This window comes from Chironomus tepperi, unplaced genomic scaffold (assembly GCF_022539635.2).
Source record: "Chironomus tepperi strain 1889 unplaced genomic scaffold, CSIRO-AGI_Ctep_v1 contig_177, whole genome shotgun sequence".
NCBI classification, from domain to species: Eukaryota; Metazoa; Arthropoda; class Insecta; order Diptera; family Chironomidae; genus Chironomus; species Chironomus tepperi.
The window spans coordinates 49,397-70,428 of record NW_027226299.1 but is presented as its reverse complement, the minus strand read 5'-3'; the positions used below and the strand labels follow the sequence as shown (position 1 = coordinate 70,428).

Here is a 21,032-nt window from a genome sequence, read left to right as displayed (position 1 = left end):
AAATGAAAATTGATGGCTTCAACTATTTGCTTGATCGACCCAAGCATAGAATGTACGTACGTAGCATAAATGAGGATGCATTGAAAAACCCTTCTTTTATTTTATTTTCTCTTCAATCGCCTTTTCTTAATACCCAATCGATCAAGAGTCAAATGCTTATGTGTTTTAATAGATTGGAATTGAGGTTGCCACATGTATGTAGATTTATCTCTATTGAGCCATTGAATAGATTTAAAGAATAAAAATAAAAATCACCATGTCTGACTCAACATATACTCGAGAAAAATTTATATTTTTTTTTTTGTTTTCTTCTCGTTACGTTCCAAGATTGAGTCGAGTGAGTGAGAAGGAACTAAACTGGTTTTTTTTTTCTTACACCCAAGTCAATATATTTGTTCGAATAGAATAAATAATGGTTTTTTTCTGGTTCTTACTGATGGAGATCATTTTAGAAGGAGAAAAAAGCAAACAACATGATATTTTTTCTTATGTGTACATTCTGCGTCTTTTCTTGTTCTTTTAACTCTTTTATTTCAATGATTCTAAATCAGTTTAAGTCTTTTTCAATAATCTTGTTATATAATTTATTAAATGTCTGTCTGTCAATTTTTCTCCCTAAAAACCGTTAAAATTTGAATTATTACACTCAAAAATTCCGTTAAAACTACAAAAATTTGAAATTTTCAAACTTCAAATGACCGTTAAAATCATCAATATTCAAATATTTTCTCAAACTCGACGAGCAAAGCTTCTAGTATCAAAGAATAACAAGAAATGAATTGGATTTTGTGGTTGACAACATTTGCTGTCAGTTATTTTGTTGACTTGTTTACAGGATATACATTCAATATGAATTGTAGATTATAGAATCTTTCATTCCATCGATAAAGGTAGATGCGGACATAGTTTGAAGGACTTGAATGTCTGAGCATCTACAACCACAACTTAAGACATTCTCAAGTATTTACATCTGTTTATGAAATATCTGTGAATCATTTAGCTGTTTATAAAATTCCTGACATTATTCATTATGAATCATTAATCTATTCACATGAATAGCCTCCAAAACTCAATCCTCTGACTAACCATAAACTATGTTTTGTTCAAAAGACTCTTCAACTTTCATGCTTCTGAAATAAGCACTGTCAAATCCCGCTAATTACAAACTCTCACCTTTCTATCATGTCGGAACATTAAAGCTACAAATCTCATTTACTAAAGCACCTTAGCCTGTCTATAATTTCACAACAATAAGCCGAAAACACTTTATTGTCTAAACGTGAAGTTCTTCTTCCACGAAAACTTTCAATTTTCTTTATATTAAGTTATGATTTGCTCATTGAATTTGGAAGTTTTTTAATTTTATTGAACTTAGTCAAGGGGAATCACGAGACATTGGTAGTAGCTTAATAATAACAATACCGTAGAAACGCGATGTTGTGAAAATATTTGCCACGAATGACTTAAAATATTTTTTTATAAATTAGGCACCTGTAACTTGATGAAATCAGATGATACAATGGAATTTATTTCTTGTGCTGTTGAACTTTGCTGTTTTTTGACTCTTTTGGAATGAGAAAACGGTAATTATGGATGATTTGTGACTTTTTGAAGTTATTTTAATCGAGTTTACTGTGATTTGATTTTGATTTGATTGAAATTTATAGCGGAGACTGAAACTTTTGATTGTTTTCCTTTTGATTGAGAGGGGTTTGCAACTAGTTTCAAAATTAATATTTCCGTTAAAGTTTCATACATCATAAAAGTGCATTAAATCTTCAATTCAAGAATCGTCTTGCTTACAGCAATATAAATTCATGTCAAGTCAGTTCAGTGCTTTATATTCTCAACCCATAGCCTTTTGATTTCTTCCGAATTATTACGATTGCTACGTGCATGACCGTACACGAATATTATGGATCAAATATTAATTCATAAAATATTAATTCCCAAAAATACGATTTTAATTTTCATGATTCAGGTCTTCTGTCTTAAGGAAGTAAACTATTAAGTGCACGAAACTGAGTCAACAATTTTGTGGACTGAAGATACCTTTAAAAGTAATAATAAGAAGACCGAAAGGCATCGATCGCGTTTTAATTTTTATGAATGAATTTCGGATGAGACATTTTGATTTAATTACGACATTTTGATAGCTGTGCTGTGATGTTGTCGTTGGAAACGAAGTTATAATGAGGAAAAATGTTCCGCTGTATCTCATTAATTATCTAACAAAAAATTCCCTATTGAATGATTTTTTTTTTAAATTTTTATAGCTCTATACATAACTCAAGGTATATCCTTTAAATCTTTCTTATTAACTTCTCGCCTTTACTCTTTTTTTATGATGTCGAGTGTCGAGTCATGTTTATTTTTTTATCTTAATTTTTCTATTTTCTGTCTTCATACGTTCCTTCTTCTTTTACTTTTTTTACTCTTCGCATCATCAACAATTCGTTTGTTGATTATTTTCTTTAGTTCTACATTCATTCCATCGTCAAGTCATGGTGTATTTAATGATAATGTATACATCCAAGCACATACACAACTCTAATTTTCGACTATTTCGAAATTGACAGTGCTGTAAAAATAAACAATTCGTGTAGAAAATGAACCAATTTTTTTTTTCATCGCTTACTTCTTCATCCTTCTTCAAAAAACCGAATATTTCATTCTCTATATGTCAGCACATCATCATTCGAAGCATAAAATATGAACACAAAAAATAAATGCGAGTGGAGAGAAGAAAAAGACTTTAAGCTGATGACAACTTTTTCGTTCACGGATGAAATGGAACAAAAAAATTTTTTTTGTGTGTTTTTATTCTTTTTGCTTGAAAATAAGGCAAAAAGAAAACAAAAAAATTGTGTGACATGGAAACATTCTTTTTTTCTTAGTATTGCCATTTACTCACAAAAAACAAGAAAGTAAAAGAATGGAAATGGATAAATTGAGATGAAAGTGAGGTTAAATGGGGGTTCTGATCGGGTAATTTGTCAGGTATAAGTGTCGATAATCAATGGTGAATTTGTTGAATAAAGCGCTGAATTGGCTGAATAGTGCTGAATTGGCTGAATAAAGTGCTGAATTGACTGAATAAAATTCTAAATTGACTGAATAACTTAAGAAAAGTGCTGAATTTGCAAAAATGATTCAATTTAGTTTTGCTGAATTGACAGAGTTCAGCACTGCTGAATTGGCTGAATTCAGCACCGCTGAATAAACCAAAAAATATTTTTTTCCATCAAAAATCCTTCGCGACACTTCAGCATCCCTAAAATTCAACAAAGAACAAACAAAATATATCGAAAATTGCTCATACGACGAACATATTTCCTCCGTCTCTCTCACTTATCTCCATCAATTCTTTAACTCGATGGTGGAATAAAAGTGATGTTGAAGTAAGAAAACAATAAAAAGTAATAATGCATGATACATGAAAAGAAAACATTTGTTAGTCTGAAAAAGCTGTTCTGAATGGAAAAAAGGCATCATCAAACCATCAACTAATGTAAACAATGATCACCCCACGTATTATCACGAATGATGTGGATGAAATTGAAAGGAAAAGATTCTAATGTTGAAATGTCATTGTCTTCTTTACTTAAATTTCATTTTGATTTGCACGATACTGGAGGAGATGACTTATCGTTACAATTATTTTTATTATTATTGATGATGTGAACAAGAAGTGGATGTCGTGTAGGATGGAAGGGAAGCAAAGTTTTGTAAGTACTCATCATCATCATCAAGAACATTGTCCTCAATGTTATCATCATCTTGAACTGTTTTATTTGATTTCTCCTACTATATATTGCCATTATGAGTATAATGGATGTGCCATCTAAAGGAAAGGAAAAAGTTTCCTCTCACATGTCTTCTTATTATTATTCTAAGCTGATAATGAACAAATAATTCATGTCAAAAGAAATTTTTATCGAATAATGTAGCAGTCATACGGGATGCGAATATTGCTATACTGTTTTTTTTCCAGATCCATTATCTAAATCTGACATTTATTCTTACTCACCCCACCACCAAACCCATCCATAAATACTAAAACTCATCATCGTATATAAATGTATTTACGTATGTCAATATTATTAAAGGTATAAATGTGAGCCTTTCTACATTGATGCCTTGTTTGACATAAAAATAAATGAAAGCGAATGTTTACTGCCATATACAAAAAAATTTAATACGGTATGTTGACGTTAAAAAGGCATTGCACGAGTTGGAGATGATATTGATGAGATGAATGTGGAGGAAATGCATTTCGTTCAATTCAGCAACTCTAGCATTCATAGGTAATTTAGCTGAATTCAGCACATTCAGCTGAACACGCTGAATTCAGCACATTCAGCTGAACAAACTGAACTCAGCAAAATTATCTGAACAAGCTGAATTTAGCAAATTGAACTGAACGAGCTGAATTCAGCACATTGAATTGAATAAAGCCAACTAAGCTGAATACAGCAAAAACCGATAAGATCAATTAAGACACTCAGAACACATTGGCAAACACTGCCAAATAAGATAAGGCAAACAATAACAAAATCCAGCCAAAATGTATAAATACATTAAAAGAAAAGTAAATTGAGCTGATGTATAAAACATAAGTAAATATCTACACACGAATTGGCAATTTTTATTATGAAAATATTATCAATAACAACAAATAGTCCTACTCTATATATTCCCCACTCTACATGTATCATCACATTGGATATTCAGTGTAGAAAAAAAATTATTCATATCCAAATAAATAAATGGTTAGTAAACTAAACAAATAACTAAATATATGGACATAAATTGAATCCGATTTGCTTTATATTTCATTTCGTCAAACAAATTTTCAACGGAGTAAGGCCTCATCCATACATCAAATTCATTTAAGCCATTAGATATGGCTTTCAATAAGAGAAACTAGAATAACATTTCAAAATGAGATGGAGCAGTAGCATGTGTATATGTATGTATCTATCTAGAATTAGATGGAAGTAGAAGAGTAAAAAAAAATGTCTAAAATCAACAAAGAAAGGATAGGAAAAGTAAATCGATCGGATTGTCACATGTCATGAAAAGTATTCATTTGTTTTGATAGCAAATGGGTATTAATATGAAATCAGTTTGTCTTTTTTTGGTCGTGCTTCCTTCAAATATATTTTATTGTGGGCGGATATTGGGGCGGCAGATTGAAATGACTTCAAATCCATTTAAAATATTGGATAGACTGTTGCTTTACTGTTCAATCTCTTGAAAATGGATCATGATTTTAATGGATTTTCATTTCCCGAATTGAATGATGACCATCGGCTATAAAGTTAAAGGATTTCTTGCATATATATTATGTATATGTGCCATTGCCAAATGTTGAATAGGGATAGGAAAGGAAAGGATCCAAATTGAGAGATTTTTATACTTGTTTGTATTTCTATAACCCATCGCAGAAGTGCTAGATTGAATTGGAATTGAATTTAAAGAAATAATATAAAGGATGGAGTAAAAGAAAAATATTTATACAATAGATGGGACCATAAAATGGTCTTTTGGCTATATGTAAGTATATCTATCAATGGTTGTCGATCGAATGTGTGCGTTTGTTCACTTTTTGCCCTTTTTTGCCATTCTTGCCTTTTTTTTACCATTGGCAATGTAATATTGAGTCAATTTAAAAACAATTTTTGAACTCCTTCTACAAACTACATTATTACTTTTTATTATCATTATTATTATGTGCTGTGTGTATGGCACTTGAAATTGTGTGAAATTTTCTTATCGCATCCAAAAATGGACTTGAGAATTAAAGAATGTGATGAAGTTTTTAACACAAGAGTTGTTAAGGAAGTTCTTCTGTGTCTTGGTCGAAATGATCAACTTCTGTAGATTAATAAGTAACTTTTAACCACCTTTTCAGCTGCCATCTTCAAGAACAAAAAAAGAATTCCAAAACTTTTTTGACATGAATTTTAAATTTTTCTCAAGATGGACTTTTAATGAGACTTGAAGGTTGTGTTTCATCCACAAGGAATTATAAATTTTAATTTTATATAAACTCGAGAGAAATAAAACAATAGACTGAATAAATTCTCCCACAGTCAGTCAGTCAATTAACAAAAATCTCTTCGGTACTTCTCAAAAAAAAAACTTTTTTTTTTCTTGTGCTGTAAAGTTCTATTTTATTTTTTGTGCCTTGAATGAACGAGATTGTCAAAAAGTTTAATTTAATAACTTATCAAGTCTTAATTTAATTCATTTATTTTTGCGTTCTATATTTATCACACTAAAAACCGGAAACCTCCTTTTTCTGTGTGTTTTCTCGTTTTTGACACTCGTTTGAGGCAATATCTCTTTAAATTCTCATTCATTATACAAGCTTCCATTCTCATTCTATTTTGCTGTGACTTTTTTTTTATTCGTACTGTAATTCGTTCTTATCAGCAATTTGGTGAATCATGAGAAAAAAATGACTTTTTGACTAGCTTGGATAAAATGTAACCTTGAAATGTCACATGTTATGCTGTGATTTGGTGATGGATTGAGGTTTTGATGTGAATTGAAGTGGATGTAGCTTGAAATATTCAAAATTTGTAGGTTGTAATATATTTTGATGAAAAATTTGACTAAATTGCCATTTTTGCTGTAAATTCCAAGTATATTCAATAATATTCTTGCTGTATGTTGTAAGTAGAGCTTGAATATGTTGATAACTGTACTAGAAACTCACTAAAAAGAAGAATTAAATGCGAAACTTTGAAATTTCTAACTAAAAACAACAACAAGGGGCAATCAACTACCTAACTCAATTTAAAATGTGCCTCATTTTCCTTTAAATAATTCAAATAAAATTTAACCGTTAGCAAATTTCTCATTAAATTTTCACGAATTCATGAAGGAAATAAATTTCGCGCAGATCGCAATTAACAGCATTCTACATAATTCAACTTTACATGACAAACAGAAAAAGCCTAATGAAGAGGAGGGAATTTCTCGAAAAATAAGCAAAAACAAAGAACATTATCAACAACAATAGAAGCAAATAAAATTGTTCTATAGCTTTATTTTTTCATCCTTCATCGTGTAAATTAGCATTTGTGTGAGAAAACTGAAATGCCTAAAAGCAAGCAAAACGAACGAGATAAACATAAAGAGAAGAAAGCTGAAGAAAATGGGTTAAATTTAAGGATGAATGTGGGGTAGATTTATTGTCTTATTATTCGCCTTCCATCTTTCAATCTAGGCAGTATGAGAGATAAATATATAGTGAATGAGATATAGACTTGAACGGTGAATATGAAAAAAAGTATGAGGAGATAGGATTCTTTCTTTTTTGTTGCCCCCTGAAATCATGAAATATCATGGCAATTTATTGTACACGCCAAAAGCATAGACGAATATAGATAGGATTTGAGGTAGTGATGAAAATGTGAGATTCAGCTTTTATAGGCACAGACACAAAAAAAAAACAACAGCAGAACCAAAATTTTTGCTGATTTTCTGAAGCTCATCAAAATTTATAATTAATGAACTTTAGACAAGGTAAGTTGAGTAGCTTAAATGTTTTTATCCATCCACAACCTCATCTAAATTTAAAGGCACAAAAAAAGAAGGTAATATAAATCTTTTGTTTCCGTCTTTAATATTGCCTTCGATTAATTTCTGAGAAAATATATTCACATCCATTATTCGCATGTTTAGACACATCTACATGAGGCTCAAGACATTCCATTCTATTCAAAAAAATAATTCAGACATCACCATCAACATAATCATGATACATATATATTTGCCCCGAAGGTGTGATGTTGCAATATATATTATATTCCAAGAATGAATAAGAATAGTACGAATAAAAGGAAAATAGGAGAGAATACAATAACAGGATAATCTCGAGATGTGTTAAATGGTTCAAAAATGGACGAGATTTCTATTCAACAGCAAAAAAATTCTTGCTTCCTTTATTCTATACATTTTTGTATGTATGTAGAGCTAACTGAGAGGGCTCGGAATCTTTTCAACTTATTCATCATCACACTTACTTCTAAAATGCTCATAATAACGCGCAAAAAAAGTTTTTCTGCAGCATACTCGCTCTTTTGTGAGAAGTAAAATGCGCATTCAACATGCACACATGCTTTAAATTAAGCAGGAATACACAAAGAAAATGACATAACGAGAGATACTTACAATTGCACTTTTTAAACAAAAAAATAAAAAAAGTTCATCTCGATGTAAATTGCATAGCAATATATACAGCAATTTACACCATCACATACATTATGAATGTATATTTGCATGAGCACGAGTGAAATAATCTGAAACGTAATGCTCATAATGAGCTTCGAAAGTTTTATTTCTTCTGCTTTTTCAATATTTGTTTTTCCTTTTTTTTATATTACTTTTGTGTATTACATTATTACAATATGTTGCTAGCTCATGCGAAATGTCTGAAGCACATTTCATGTGGATGATTGTCTGTATGAGCTATTTTTATTTATCTTATCCTAGTTATTTGAGGAATGAATGCTTCTAGTTATAGAGACAGTCGAGGAATGAATTTAATGTTCCTCGGAAGCACTTTAAAATTTGTTGAAAATTTTATAAGGATTTTGTGCTATTTTTTAGAATTATCAATTTATTTGCAAAGTTTTGAGGGTGTCTGGACTCAAGGATTTACAGGATTTCTTAATTTTGAAGCAATTCATAAGAATTCTTAATTTGAATTCATTTTGAAATTTGCTGAATTAGCTGAATTCAGTGCTGAATTGGCTGAATTCAGTTCTGAGTTAGCTGAATTCAGTGTTGAATTAGCTGAACTAAGTGCTGAGTTAGCTGGGTTCAATGCTAAAACCAATGCTGAATTGACTGAATTAAGTGCTAAATCGACCGAAATAAATGCTGAATTGACTGAATTCAGTGCTGAATAGTTCTAAATCAGTGCTGAATTATCTGAATTCAGTGCTGAAATAGCTAAATTCATTGATAAACTATCTCAATTCACTTCCAATTTAGCTGAATGAATTGAATAAACCTCTAAATCAGCAACATATATCACTAAATAACTCTAATAGCTCTTTAAACTACATCTAAACAGTTTACTGAACTTCCATTTAAAAGATTGCCATAGCATTCAAACATAATCACAACAAATGTCTTGCCCTCCATTCTATTACAAACAGCGATAAATTTCAGCACAAAAAAAGTTCTTTATTTTACACTTTCTATAATCCGTAGAAAAGTGCAGTAAAATATTTTTTTCTCTATAGAAAATATCTCCGGTATGATGAGAATGGCATGAAGAGAAAAAAAGGAATCCTTTCAAGCCAATGCAATGCAACAACATATTTCAATTTGACTTTACTTAAATACAATATCGTCATTGTTGCATTGAGATTTTACTTCTTCAAACATGAGAGTTTCAATGGAGGTAAGTATTTGCCGAAAGCAGCTACGAAGTGAAGGAAAGGAATGGAGCAAAAAAAAAAATAAAGTTTCTCGCTTTGCAAATGCATGAAACACTTTTTTCTAAGTATTATATTGTTTTAATGCAGTGACTGCAGGTACATATTTATTTTTATAGTTCATATATACTCTAACATTTATATTGGAAATAGAAGGAAAAGAAATATTGCAATTTCAATTGTTCATCAAGACGGAAAGGATATTTTACTGTACTTTATTCAATTCTCACACATGAGATTCCTCAATACGAAGAAATTGAAGGATAGAATATGTGAAACAAATGAGAAAAATAGTGAGCAGCACTTTTCAATAAAGATAAATAAAAATGTACGAACCTTTTAGTAAGCAAAAGAAATGGCAAAAAGAGAGTAGCTGTAGAATATTGTTTCAATAGCAAAGAAATGTTGAACGGGTTTGTTCTTTTAAGATTGCTTTAAGGTAGAAGCAGAGTTTGTCAGTTTTGCATATTCACTTGCTGAATTCAGCATTGCTGAACTAACTGAATTCAGTACAGCTGAATTTACTGAATTTAAAATCATTTAATTTGCTGAATGTCAGTATGGCCGAACTTTCTGAATTCAGCATTGCTGAACTAGCTGAATTCAGCACTGCTGAATTAGCTGAATTCAGTTTTGTCGCTTATTTAGCTAAATTGAATTTGCAAATCACATCAAGATCATCACAAAACACTTAATTGCCAGAAATTCCACAGAAATATCTTGAAAAACCCCAAAACAGTTGCTCAGGTAGCAACTCTGACGTAATGAAAACAAAAAACGAGAGAAAAGGATGATGAAGATTTTTTTGAACTGATCGAAACGGGAATTTTTCAACATCTCTCTTCTCTCAGTCCTAAATAAAAAATGGATGATGCTACGGGAATAGAAAAAAAATAGAGGAATCAACATATAACGAGCATAAACATAACAAATGATACATTTTGCCCTTCAATTTTTCATTTATAGAAAAAATAGCAAACAATAATGTTCAATATACCTATGGTACGGACTCCTACACTAGGTGCATACATAGAATTGAGCAGGTATAAAGAATACATGTCCGAAAAATGAATGCTGTAAAGCAATTTGAAAGGAAAAATACAGAACAAGGATCTATGCATGTACCTTTTGTATGCCATACAAAGATTTTTATGTTCCTTTTTTTTTTGCTCCATTCTACGGTTATTGCAACATATTTCATTCGAGATGAAATGAAAAGAATTTTGAGCACACCTAATTTTTCGACAAAGGCCATTCAAGCATCATAAAATTCTTTTTTTTATTAAAGAGATAGAAGGAACAAAAAATTCATGTGAAATAGATTGTGCACATGAATTCAAAATGAAAATCACCAATCACTTCTATTGTTTGAAAAATATCAGTTCTTTTACTTGATAGTACGGTTTAATATTACGGAATTCTGGAGGTATAAAAGAAGTCTGAAATGTTTATTTTTAGAAATTTGATTGAATTTTTCTTAATGGATTGTTTTTTCTTTGGCTTTAAGAGATTCTTGCTGGAGTTCCAATATCGATTTGTCATTATTTGTCGACATTCCTAGTCTTTGATGTATTAAAATAGCTACGGAAGTCTGTCTTGACTTGTACAATCCAATTTCTTATGCTAAATGTGTCCATTTGAAATTGATTTCCCTAAAATATTAGAAAACTTTCGTCCTCAGCATTTCAATGTCGAGATAACTAAATTCAATTGGATATCCAATGCAAAACTTCAACATACACTCGAATCTAATCGAAAATGCTTTGTTTGCATCCCCAAAATTCAATTAAATTCCTAAGAATTTTTCAGTCTAATTGACTTATTTGATTTTGAGCATCTCAGACATGTCTATTTACAATCTTATTGGCAAATATGAAAATGGTATTTTATTCCTTTCTGCTATATTAAATTCAATATCATTGTACAGACACACCAATAAACCTCAATATGTCAAAGTGTATTGCACTATAACTTTTAAAACTCTCATGCACTTCATTTCTACTAAAGATAAACTTTTGCCATTTTGTACATCTTCTCGACTACTACTCTTTCCTCTCGTTAGCGATCAGAAAAATATTTTACAATAAATTTTATGAGGATTTCATGATGACGATTAAGGTTTAGACACTTTTAAGTTTCAATTTGAAATATTATTGTATTTTATTGAATTTTATGTGAAAGTTTTTTGCTGCTAAAGATGAGAATTGAGTGCTTTAGATGAAGTTTTTGTAATAAATTATGAAAAGTTTTGAGTTTTTTGTAATATTTTTAATTTGAAGATGTTGTTGAACTGCATCAGATGATGCAAAATTTGAGATTGAAGATGCAGACAATTTGCATCCATTTTGTTGCATTAAATGATGCAAATGAGAATCAAAAGATTCAAAATTGAATTACAGTTGCAAATCTCGCGTCAAATGATGAGAAATTCTATTTCAGCTTCTCAAGATGCGAACTTTTGTTTATGTTTCACAAAAGATGCGAAAAAATTCCTCTTAAAATACTTCAAAATCCAATAAAGATCCAGCAAAATTTCAAATTAAATTCAGGTTCAAAATAAAAATCATTGTTATCACATCCTGTCAAGCGGATCAAACAAAACGAAAGCATAAAAGTTCATACCTTGTTAACGACCGAGACAGTGAAAGAAACTATCAAAATAAATAATATAATACATTTGTTGATTTCAAATAAATTTCTCTTTCAACAATAATTTTACTTCTTTCTTCTATAAATACCCAAAAAAGGAATGAAATAAAAACAAAAATTTAATTGTGTCTTTCAACTTTTGGACAATTTTTTTATGTTGAAAATAGAATAAAAGACAAAAAAAAGTCAAAAGACACAAAAAAATCGTTAATGGCTAACAAAAGATTCATTCGACAGGGGCAATAAACATAAAATTAGTGAAAAAAAGAAAGAAATGCATCTATACGATTTTTTATCAGGTATTTCCTGCGGGACACCAAATAGAAAAAAATATTATTGTATAGCATGGACATATTTATGGTGACTAAAAAAATATTTTTAAGCATCCCAAAAAAACATAAATTTAATGAAGAATAAGAAGAAGGAGATGAGAACAGAAGAGATATAAATTGTGTTACGATAGATCCAACATCCAACAAAAAAAATTCTTTTATTCTACTTGATTAATTTTCCTCCATCTTTTTGTTGTTGTTGTTATATCCACTTATTGAGCCCTGCTGTTAAAAATCCCAAATAATAAAATAAATTTCTCTCCTTGTGTCAGTGGTGGGCAACCTGTGGTCCGCGGCACACATTGTTTGGACATGCCATGAACCGTATTCCGTATCGAGGCTTATCACCAATATGTGCCGCGGTTATAAGGTTGCACACCCCTGCCTTATGTTTGTTGTCATATATTTTGAATGCGATGCCTTCTCGACTCTATTTTATTAACATAAAAAATGTTTTGAATGTATATTTATTGTGCTTTAATATGTATTAATGTTTTATAGATTAATATCATCCTTTTAAGCTAGCCATAGCCATCATCTATTGCCTAATGAAATAAAAGAAGTTATTTTAATACATAAAATCGATCTTTTTTTTCTCTCGTTGGGTTAATGCTGGGATGAGAATATTCATTGCTAGCATGAATAATGTAAATGAGGAAGCCAATAAAACAAAATAGAAGTTTTAGATTGGGATTAGGTTACGAGATATGCTTACTACCGCGCTAATGATGCTTTTTTAAGAGTTTTTGTTAAGAATTTCTGACTTTTGAGATGATTTTTTGGTTAAGGCATGTGTTTTAAAATGGTTAGAAGATGCAAACTTTTGCATCAAAAGATGCGAAGTATTACATCAAAAGAAACATCGAAAGATGCAACTTAATGCTTATTTTGGCTTCAAAAGATCCAAATTTCTGCTTCAAATGATGCAATAACCTCAAAAGTCAATGATGAGAACCACTTCAGCTTAAATGACATTAAATTTACAAAATTCTCTCAATTCTCCAATGAATGCCTAATATTCCTTCAACTAAAGGCCCAATAATTCCCATAACTGTCAATTTTCACCTTCCCCAAAATTTCACGCATGGAATTAAATCGTAATTCCTATCAAAAAACCTCATGCAACAAATCGTATCAAATGATATTCAGCTCCAAGTGCGTCTATGTATTGAAATGGATACAAAATTGCCTTTTTATGTCGATGCATCGGTTGTTAATGAATAGAATGAAACATGTTGCTACATTTTCATCTCAAATTTCAGTTTTGTAAAAATAAAAACAACAAAGACACAACTTGTGGCTGTTAGAAAAAAGGGATAGAATATTTTTATTCAATCATCCTTTTTGCCTTTAAAATGTGACATGTGTTGTGCTCTCTATTTTTAAATTAAAAGCCAGAACACACATCGAGGAGAAGAAAAAGGAATAAAAATATTTACATTTTACATAAAAAGGATTTCTTTCATCTCACATATTCAACTTTTATGGACTGTTGAAATGTGCCCGAAGGATTGTTCATTAAAATTCTGATTCTGGACGTGATGTGGACTTCGTATGGAGCAATAAATAAGCTTTTTTATGTTTTTAAAAAACTCATATTTTAAGTTCTCGTCCATGGACTCAGTTGACGCAAAAACATGAAAACTTGATTTTATTCAGAGATATCCAATTATTGTCAATAACAAACGTTTTCATCCGAAATCATAGCAATATCAAAACTGATATAAATCCAATAACAGTTAATAACGAATGATCGAGCGTACGAGCAAATAGCAAAAAATCTTCAAATCACATCTAGCCCGTCTCATTAGCATTTTTTGTTCGTTAAGTTCTTCGACATTTTTATTTTATTTTTTTTGAAATCATGATAATCGCCTTTTTATTCTTTTTCATTTTGCTTTTTTTGTGCTTTATCTCATCTCATTTCATCTCAATTTCTATGCGATTTCTTAAAGCAAGAAACACATTAAAATCTGGTTTTTCAGTTCGCTCACACGATGAATTCGAGCGAATGAAGCGAGAGAGTGAGAGAGAGCAAAAAATTATATTATCGTTTACATTTTTTGCCATTTTCTGATAGATTTTTTTTTTATTTTATATCATATTCATGCGACTATATACATTTCAACAAATTGACAATTTTCGATACGCGAAGGAGTGTGATGGCTTTGAGAAAAAATGATATCAAGGTTTTCTGGATTGAGATTTCAAGTTTTATGCAAATTTGCTTTATAGCATGATAGAATTTGCTTTAAATCAAGTTTTATGCAAATTTGCTTTATAGCATGATAGAATTTGCTTTAAATGTTGAATTTGTTTGAATTTTTATGTTGAACGGACAAATATGATTTAAATTCCTCAATTTTCAATAAGGTTAGCTGCTGAATGATTAAATTTTGAATTTAACGGACAAAATTTATTTGAAATTCTTGTTTATAGTTTCAGTAGAAAATTTCACGTGTTTCAGACAAAATTGTGTTCATCCATAAAATTCAGTGACAAATCAAAGGATTAGTGGCTATAAAATGTTAGTATCTCATTATTAACAGTATATTTCAGCTAATAATCACAAATTCAGCAACAAAATATCTATATTTAGACAATCTTTTGAAAAACCCAAATTATCATCACAGAAATATATCCAATTCAAGTTTAAACATCAATTTATCTACCACCCAAGCCTAAGTATGTATACATCCATTCACATTCTCTTAATTTTCCTAAATTGCTCTCATTTACAGATTAAATCAACTTCATTAATATTCTATTTATAAATTTTTTTTCTTTAAGATCCAATCCGTCGATCCATAAAGTCAAACAGAGAAATTTCGAGGAAGAAGATTTTCCCTAATTCCTTATATATAATTTAATTTAACAGTCGATGATATTTACATACAGAGTACTTCTCCTAAATCACCCACATATTATCATCATCAATTGCCGTTTGATTTTATCATCATCGTTATTGACAATTTACAGCGACCTTTTATGTAATAAATTTAATGAACTTATTTATGCCTGTAGATCCTGCTTCTTTCATCATACAATATACATCCTGTCAGTAAATGGAGAATATTTTCAGCACTTTTAAAGTTAACAGTAGCGTATGCGAAAGATACACACAGTATAAAAAAAATCTCTTTTAATCCACAAAAATTGTTCATGTAAATATTTGCCATTTCCATTAATAAAATTAGAAAAATACCGTACCATGTTCATACTCATGATAAAAAATTCTGTGGTTCGGCATAGAAGGAGAACGTAAAAATTGTTTCCAAGTAATCATCGACTCATGTGTGTACTTAAATGATTTTCTTTTCATTTCTATGCTGTTCTGTATATCTACCATATAGAGCAATTCTCTTCATATTATGGTAAAATTGAACAAAACGAAATGAAAATGAGAACTGATAGAAAAAAAAGAAGGAAGAAATGCACCTCTTCGTATGTCGTTTTTATTAAATCGTTATGAGGGAGGAAATGAGTATGTATGAGACAAGCAAACAGGCAGCATCACATTTGTTTGTGGTCTTGTTAATTCATTGCTATATTCAATGTAGAGGAAATTTTATGTTATGTTTGTACAATCACAGAAAATCGATTCCTCACACAATATACACACACAAAAATGTTTTAATTAAGCTTAATTTAATTAGCGACCTTTTCCTGTATAATGTATATCTTCCACCATTCCTTCATACCGTCATACATATTATGGCACATTCAATATCCAATATGCTTGTATATGTCCCGTTTCAATTTTTTCTGTGTCCTCTGATAAGGAAATCAATTTGGAATTTGTTTGCTCTTAATTTTATGCTGTCCTAGCTCAATTCATACGTCCAAACTCAATCCATATACAGCAGTCCTCATAAAAAAGCATGTGAGAATGAGGAAAATGATTTTAAATATTTTATGTTATCGATAGAGAAAAGCAAGCAAGTAGATTCCTCTTTTTTTGTGTGTGTGGAGTGAGTGAATGTCATACATAAATTGATACCGGCATATGTTTTGTTTATTTATCAGACTGGAATTTTTTTTTGCTGCTTCTTCGTCGTTCTCATCATCATCATCATCATCATATGACCCCCATCAAAATTGCTTTTGAATTTTAAATGCAATTGAATCGATTTTTTTTTCTCGGTATTTTTAGCGCAATTTTGTGGCTGATGAGATTGATTTTATTTGAGGATGAGGAATGAGATTGGTTTGTTTTGATGGATATGGCAACTACTTAGTTGATTTGATTGAGAATTTGAGATAGAATTTAGTGGAATAATTTTGTTTAATGGCTCATACCTTTTTTTTTTTTTTTTTTAAATAAACTTTTTATTCATTAAATTTTTAACTTAATTATGTACAAAGTTTGGATACATTTTATTTGTCGCAAAATAGTTTCGCATCAAAAGTGCATTCAGTGATAAAAAAAGATGCGAAATAGTTTCGCATCAAAAGTGCATTCAGTGAAAAAAGACGCGAAAGTTTCGCATCAAAAGTGTATTCAGTGAAAAAATTACCCATGAAAAATTCAATCAGCTGGATAAAAAAGCATATTCCCAACAAAATTTTCTTAATTAACTCGTTGAATGCATGGAAAATAATTTTGTTGCTCGACCATAAAATTCAATTAATTTACACGGTGCACCCCCATGGCTCTAGATCGTAAAATATATAATGTAACGAATTTTAACTGATATGTAATTATAGAAATCATTAGTAAAATAAAGGGCAAGCAGGTGGAGGTAAATTATTGCTAGAAGTAGAACTATTTATCGCCACGTTCCCTAACAAATCAATCAATATTGACGGAAGAGTTTATGCATGCTCATACCATCGACATCCAACTAAGACAAGCCATAAAGAAAGAACATTTGATAAAAGGGGGAAGCAGCATAGGGCGGCTATTAAAATTCTTCATTTGCTGTAAATTTTCCCTATGGCTGTGCTCTCTTTTTTTATTATCCCCGTAGCTCAACGATGATATCAAGCATACATTTTAAGCGAAAGAAAAGAATGAAAAACTAAGGCATATGTAAAGATGTAGAGAGTCAGTGAATGGAAGAATAAAATACAATTTCTGATATGATCTCAAAGGTACTCTCGAATGTGTACATTTACCTACATTATAGACTTATATACTCGAACCTTAAGCCTTGGATTTCAATCAATTCTCTTTATTTTTTTTCTCTTCCTACTTCTTCTTATTCTTTATCGAGACTCCATGTGGAGCGGTGAAAATGTTTTCAAATAGAAGTTTCGTTCTGTATTGGAAGAGATATATATATCCACAGTCAAATATATGTGCACCTGGATGAATTTCTTATTTCATTTTTTTTTATACTTTATATACATGCAGAGAAGAATTGCCAAGAACGAGTAAAAGAGAGAGGTAAATTGAGTTTCAAACAGAATCAACAAGACTTCTCGATACATGCGAGTGTGTGTCTGTTATACATCTATTCGCGATAACACAACATAAAGTATTCATTTTTGCCCTGTTATACTGATTTCAGTTCCTTTTTTACATTTTTTTTTGGATATAATACTCAATACGATTGGCATACTCGTGGAAAGATTTGTGTATAGATTGCTCTATAAACTTCATGGCATGTTCATTATTTAAAAAGGAATGGAAGAAAAAAGGAAATGAATAAAAAATATGTAGAATATACACAACAAAATCAAAACGAGAAAGTCTGTTTACATAAGAGATTCTTATTATTTTTACGGTCTGTTCATAAATGCAGACCATCTGATATTATTATTAAAATTGAATAGTTCAGCTTTTATTTGTTTATAATTTTTTTTCTGTTCCTTTCAAGACACACAAGTGAGTGAGAGAAATTTCTATAGCAGTTCTGTTCCTTTATTTTTTGTTTTTCTTACATCTCTATGGAGAACATTGAGGAAGACGAGAGTAAAAATGCTAAACAAATTTGTAAACAATTTTTCCCCTGATGATTAATGAATCGCATGGATATATATATATATTTTTTTCAGCATGACTTTCATTCATATGAGGAAGTGCTGGTGGTGAAAATTTGTCTGATTTGTTTACAGGATGTTTTGGATTTAAATGGAAAGTGTTCTGCTAAATTTCAGGTTTTTTGATATATGAGAAAAGTTTATGAATTTTATTGCAGATTGTTGATGGATTGTTGGAATTTCTATGAAATTTGAGGAGTTTGAATCTCAAGCGGGGATGATTTTACCAGATTTTACTAGAGTGGATAATCATCGATTTGGGATTTGAAACTTAACAGGTAAAGAGAATGCTCTCATAAGCTTGCTTGTCTTAAATATACAAAGTGATCATGCTTGTGTGAGTTGCTCTCAGCTTACTCTGATCTTGAGAAATCGCTCTTTGTCTGTTAGGGATTCTAGATGCCTTTCTAGGTTAGCTCTAGTGCATGATTTCAGGTTTTTTTGATACTTTTATCAATGCTTCAAGATTTAACTTGTTGAAGGAGAGTGGATATGCCAGAAATTAACCCCAAACTAGCCATTTACAGTTGGCATAGCTAAATGCTCACTGGTTCGTCATCTGAGAGAGCCATTTATCACAGTTGATCTGTATTTCCAGCGAATTTGTAATGTATGTAAGTTCCATGAGTTTATTGCTTGACATACCTTAGGCAACTCTGACTTATGAGATTAATAAGCATGAAAATCTAAATCATCCAGATCAAGGACTTTAAAGATAAAAAACCAAGGAAATTGTCTAAACAAAATAAAACTTTTCATTCATCGCTTCCAGCAGCAGCTTTTTTGGAACCGAAATAATATGTTTTTGGATATATATTGTGAAATATTAAATCGAAGGATGCAGCAAAGAGGAGCAGCAAAAAAATACTAAATCAAATTAAATTCTTGCGGATGAAAAAACTTTTTCCTTTATGCTAGAAATATCAGCAATAGCAGCAGCATCAAGACAATAGAAATATTGTCTATATGTGCTTCAATGGAGATTTGTTGATGCGAAAACAAAGCACAAAAAATATTCGCATATCCCATCCATAATAAACATTAGTTATGAGGCACCGAACAATGGACATCAGTCAGTCACGGTGTCAGTGAATATACATCTATTAATCTATTATTATTTGTTATGATTTGCTTACCATTTAATAAAATAAAGAAAAATTTAATCCGTTTGAGTAAATCCATTTTGTGCTATATTTTCCTATTCTAATCTCAAAATTTTTAATGTTTTCACAACTTTTGTTTTATGTTTTGTGTATAGTTCGTCGTTGTCGACGTCTGTCTTGTACTTTTTTGTTTTTCTTATTTTTTTCAACTTTTTACCGAGATTTATTTCATTTTCTTTTTGTCATCCTCAACAGACATAACACAAAATATATATAAACTTTAATCTCAAGCTTCACCATAAGAATTGAGCAAGCGTGGATCTATACATATCAAATAATAATCTCAAAACTTTATTGCATCATTGTACAACTGAATATAGAATAAAATACACAAAAATATTTCCACATTTTCATCTATCACATCCACTTGCTTATCAAAAGCATTGCTTATTATTTTTTTGTTAAGCACCGATCGTAAAATTTCACTATTTTTTTTATGTCATCGATGCAATTTCACTTCAGGTGGAACTTAATTAATTTAATACAAATTTTATCTCATGCGGTCGCACTTCTTATTATATCCACCGCACGGTTCCACATACAAAAATTATTTTCTCTACGTATGCAATCTTTCACACTTTATCGACTTGATCTAATTTTCTGCTAATTTGGAAATTAATTTAATTTCACTTATTTTTTTACGCGCGCGTCTCGTAAATTTATTTTTTTTTTGCAGGTACACAAAAAATATTTTTTTTGTCTTGTCTACCTTTTATGGCATTAAAAAAATTTGCTCAACCGAAACTGCACCAAAAAAAAATTTTTTTTTTCTTAATAAACACAAAAAATAATTCGAATAAACTTGCACATGTACGTCCGTCTCGTTCGATGGTTTTCCCGCTTCTCATACTCTCTCTTCTGTCTTACCTTCCATTCCCCCTCCTAAATAATTCTCAATTTTTTTATATACATACATCTTGTGTCGCTGACTAGTCAAGACAATTACTCTCAATTTTGACTTTAAATCTATGATTGTGTGCGTGTGAGATGGATGTGGATGAAGGAATTGAAGAAAAAAACGGTTAAGTCTTGTGTGTCTTAAGGTGAGACAAAAACTCGTTTTTATGGACTAACTTACTCTCTACCTTAATGTTTTTATGCACTTCTCATGATACTTATACACATATACAGTCATAAGATCTCTTTTGATCAGAGCATGATGATCATTCAAGAGAGAAATTGAGTTTTATATTAAGGAGAAGATATCAGGCAATATGTGTGATGTGTTTATGTAGATTTGCAAATCCACAAAATAGCATTGCTAAAGTACCTGATGGAAGCAAAAAAAAAGAACCTGAAAAACGTGTTTTTAGACTTCTCTTTTGCATCTTTTTTGCATAAAAATACATAAAAATGGCTTTTTTTGCAGCACTAAAGAGAAAGAGAAAAAAAATCATTTAAATTTATGCATCCATGCTTCGTGTTATGAATGTATGTATATG

General features: G+C 30.5%; 1 protein-coding gene across 1 annotated transcript in view; it reads right to left on the bottom strand.

The window, feature by feature from the left end:
• Positions 1-20,423, bottom strand: part of ed (hemicentin protein echinoid) — a 105,659-nt gene extending 85,236 nt beyond the window's left edge. Inside the window, exon 1 of the mRNA XM_070639016.1 lies at positions 19,564-20,423. Coding sequence (XP_070495117.1) covers positions 19,564-19,609 — 46 coding nt within the window. The 5' untranslated portion in view covers positions 19,610-20,423. The remainder of the gene's footprint in view (positions 1-19,563) is intronic.
• Between the last annotated feature and the right edge of the window lie 609 nt (positions 20,424-21,032).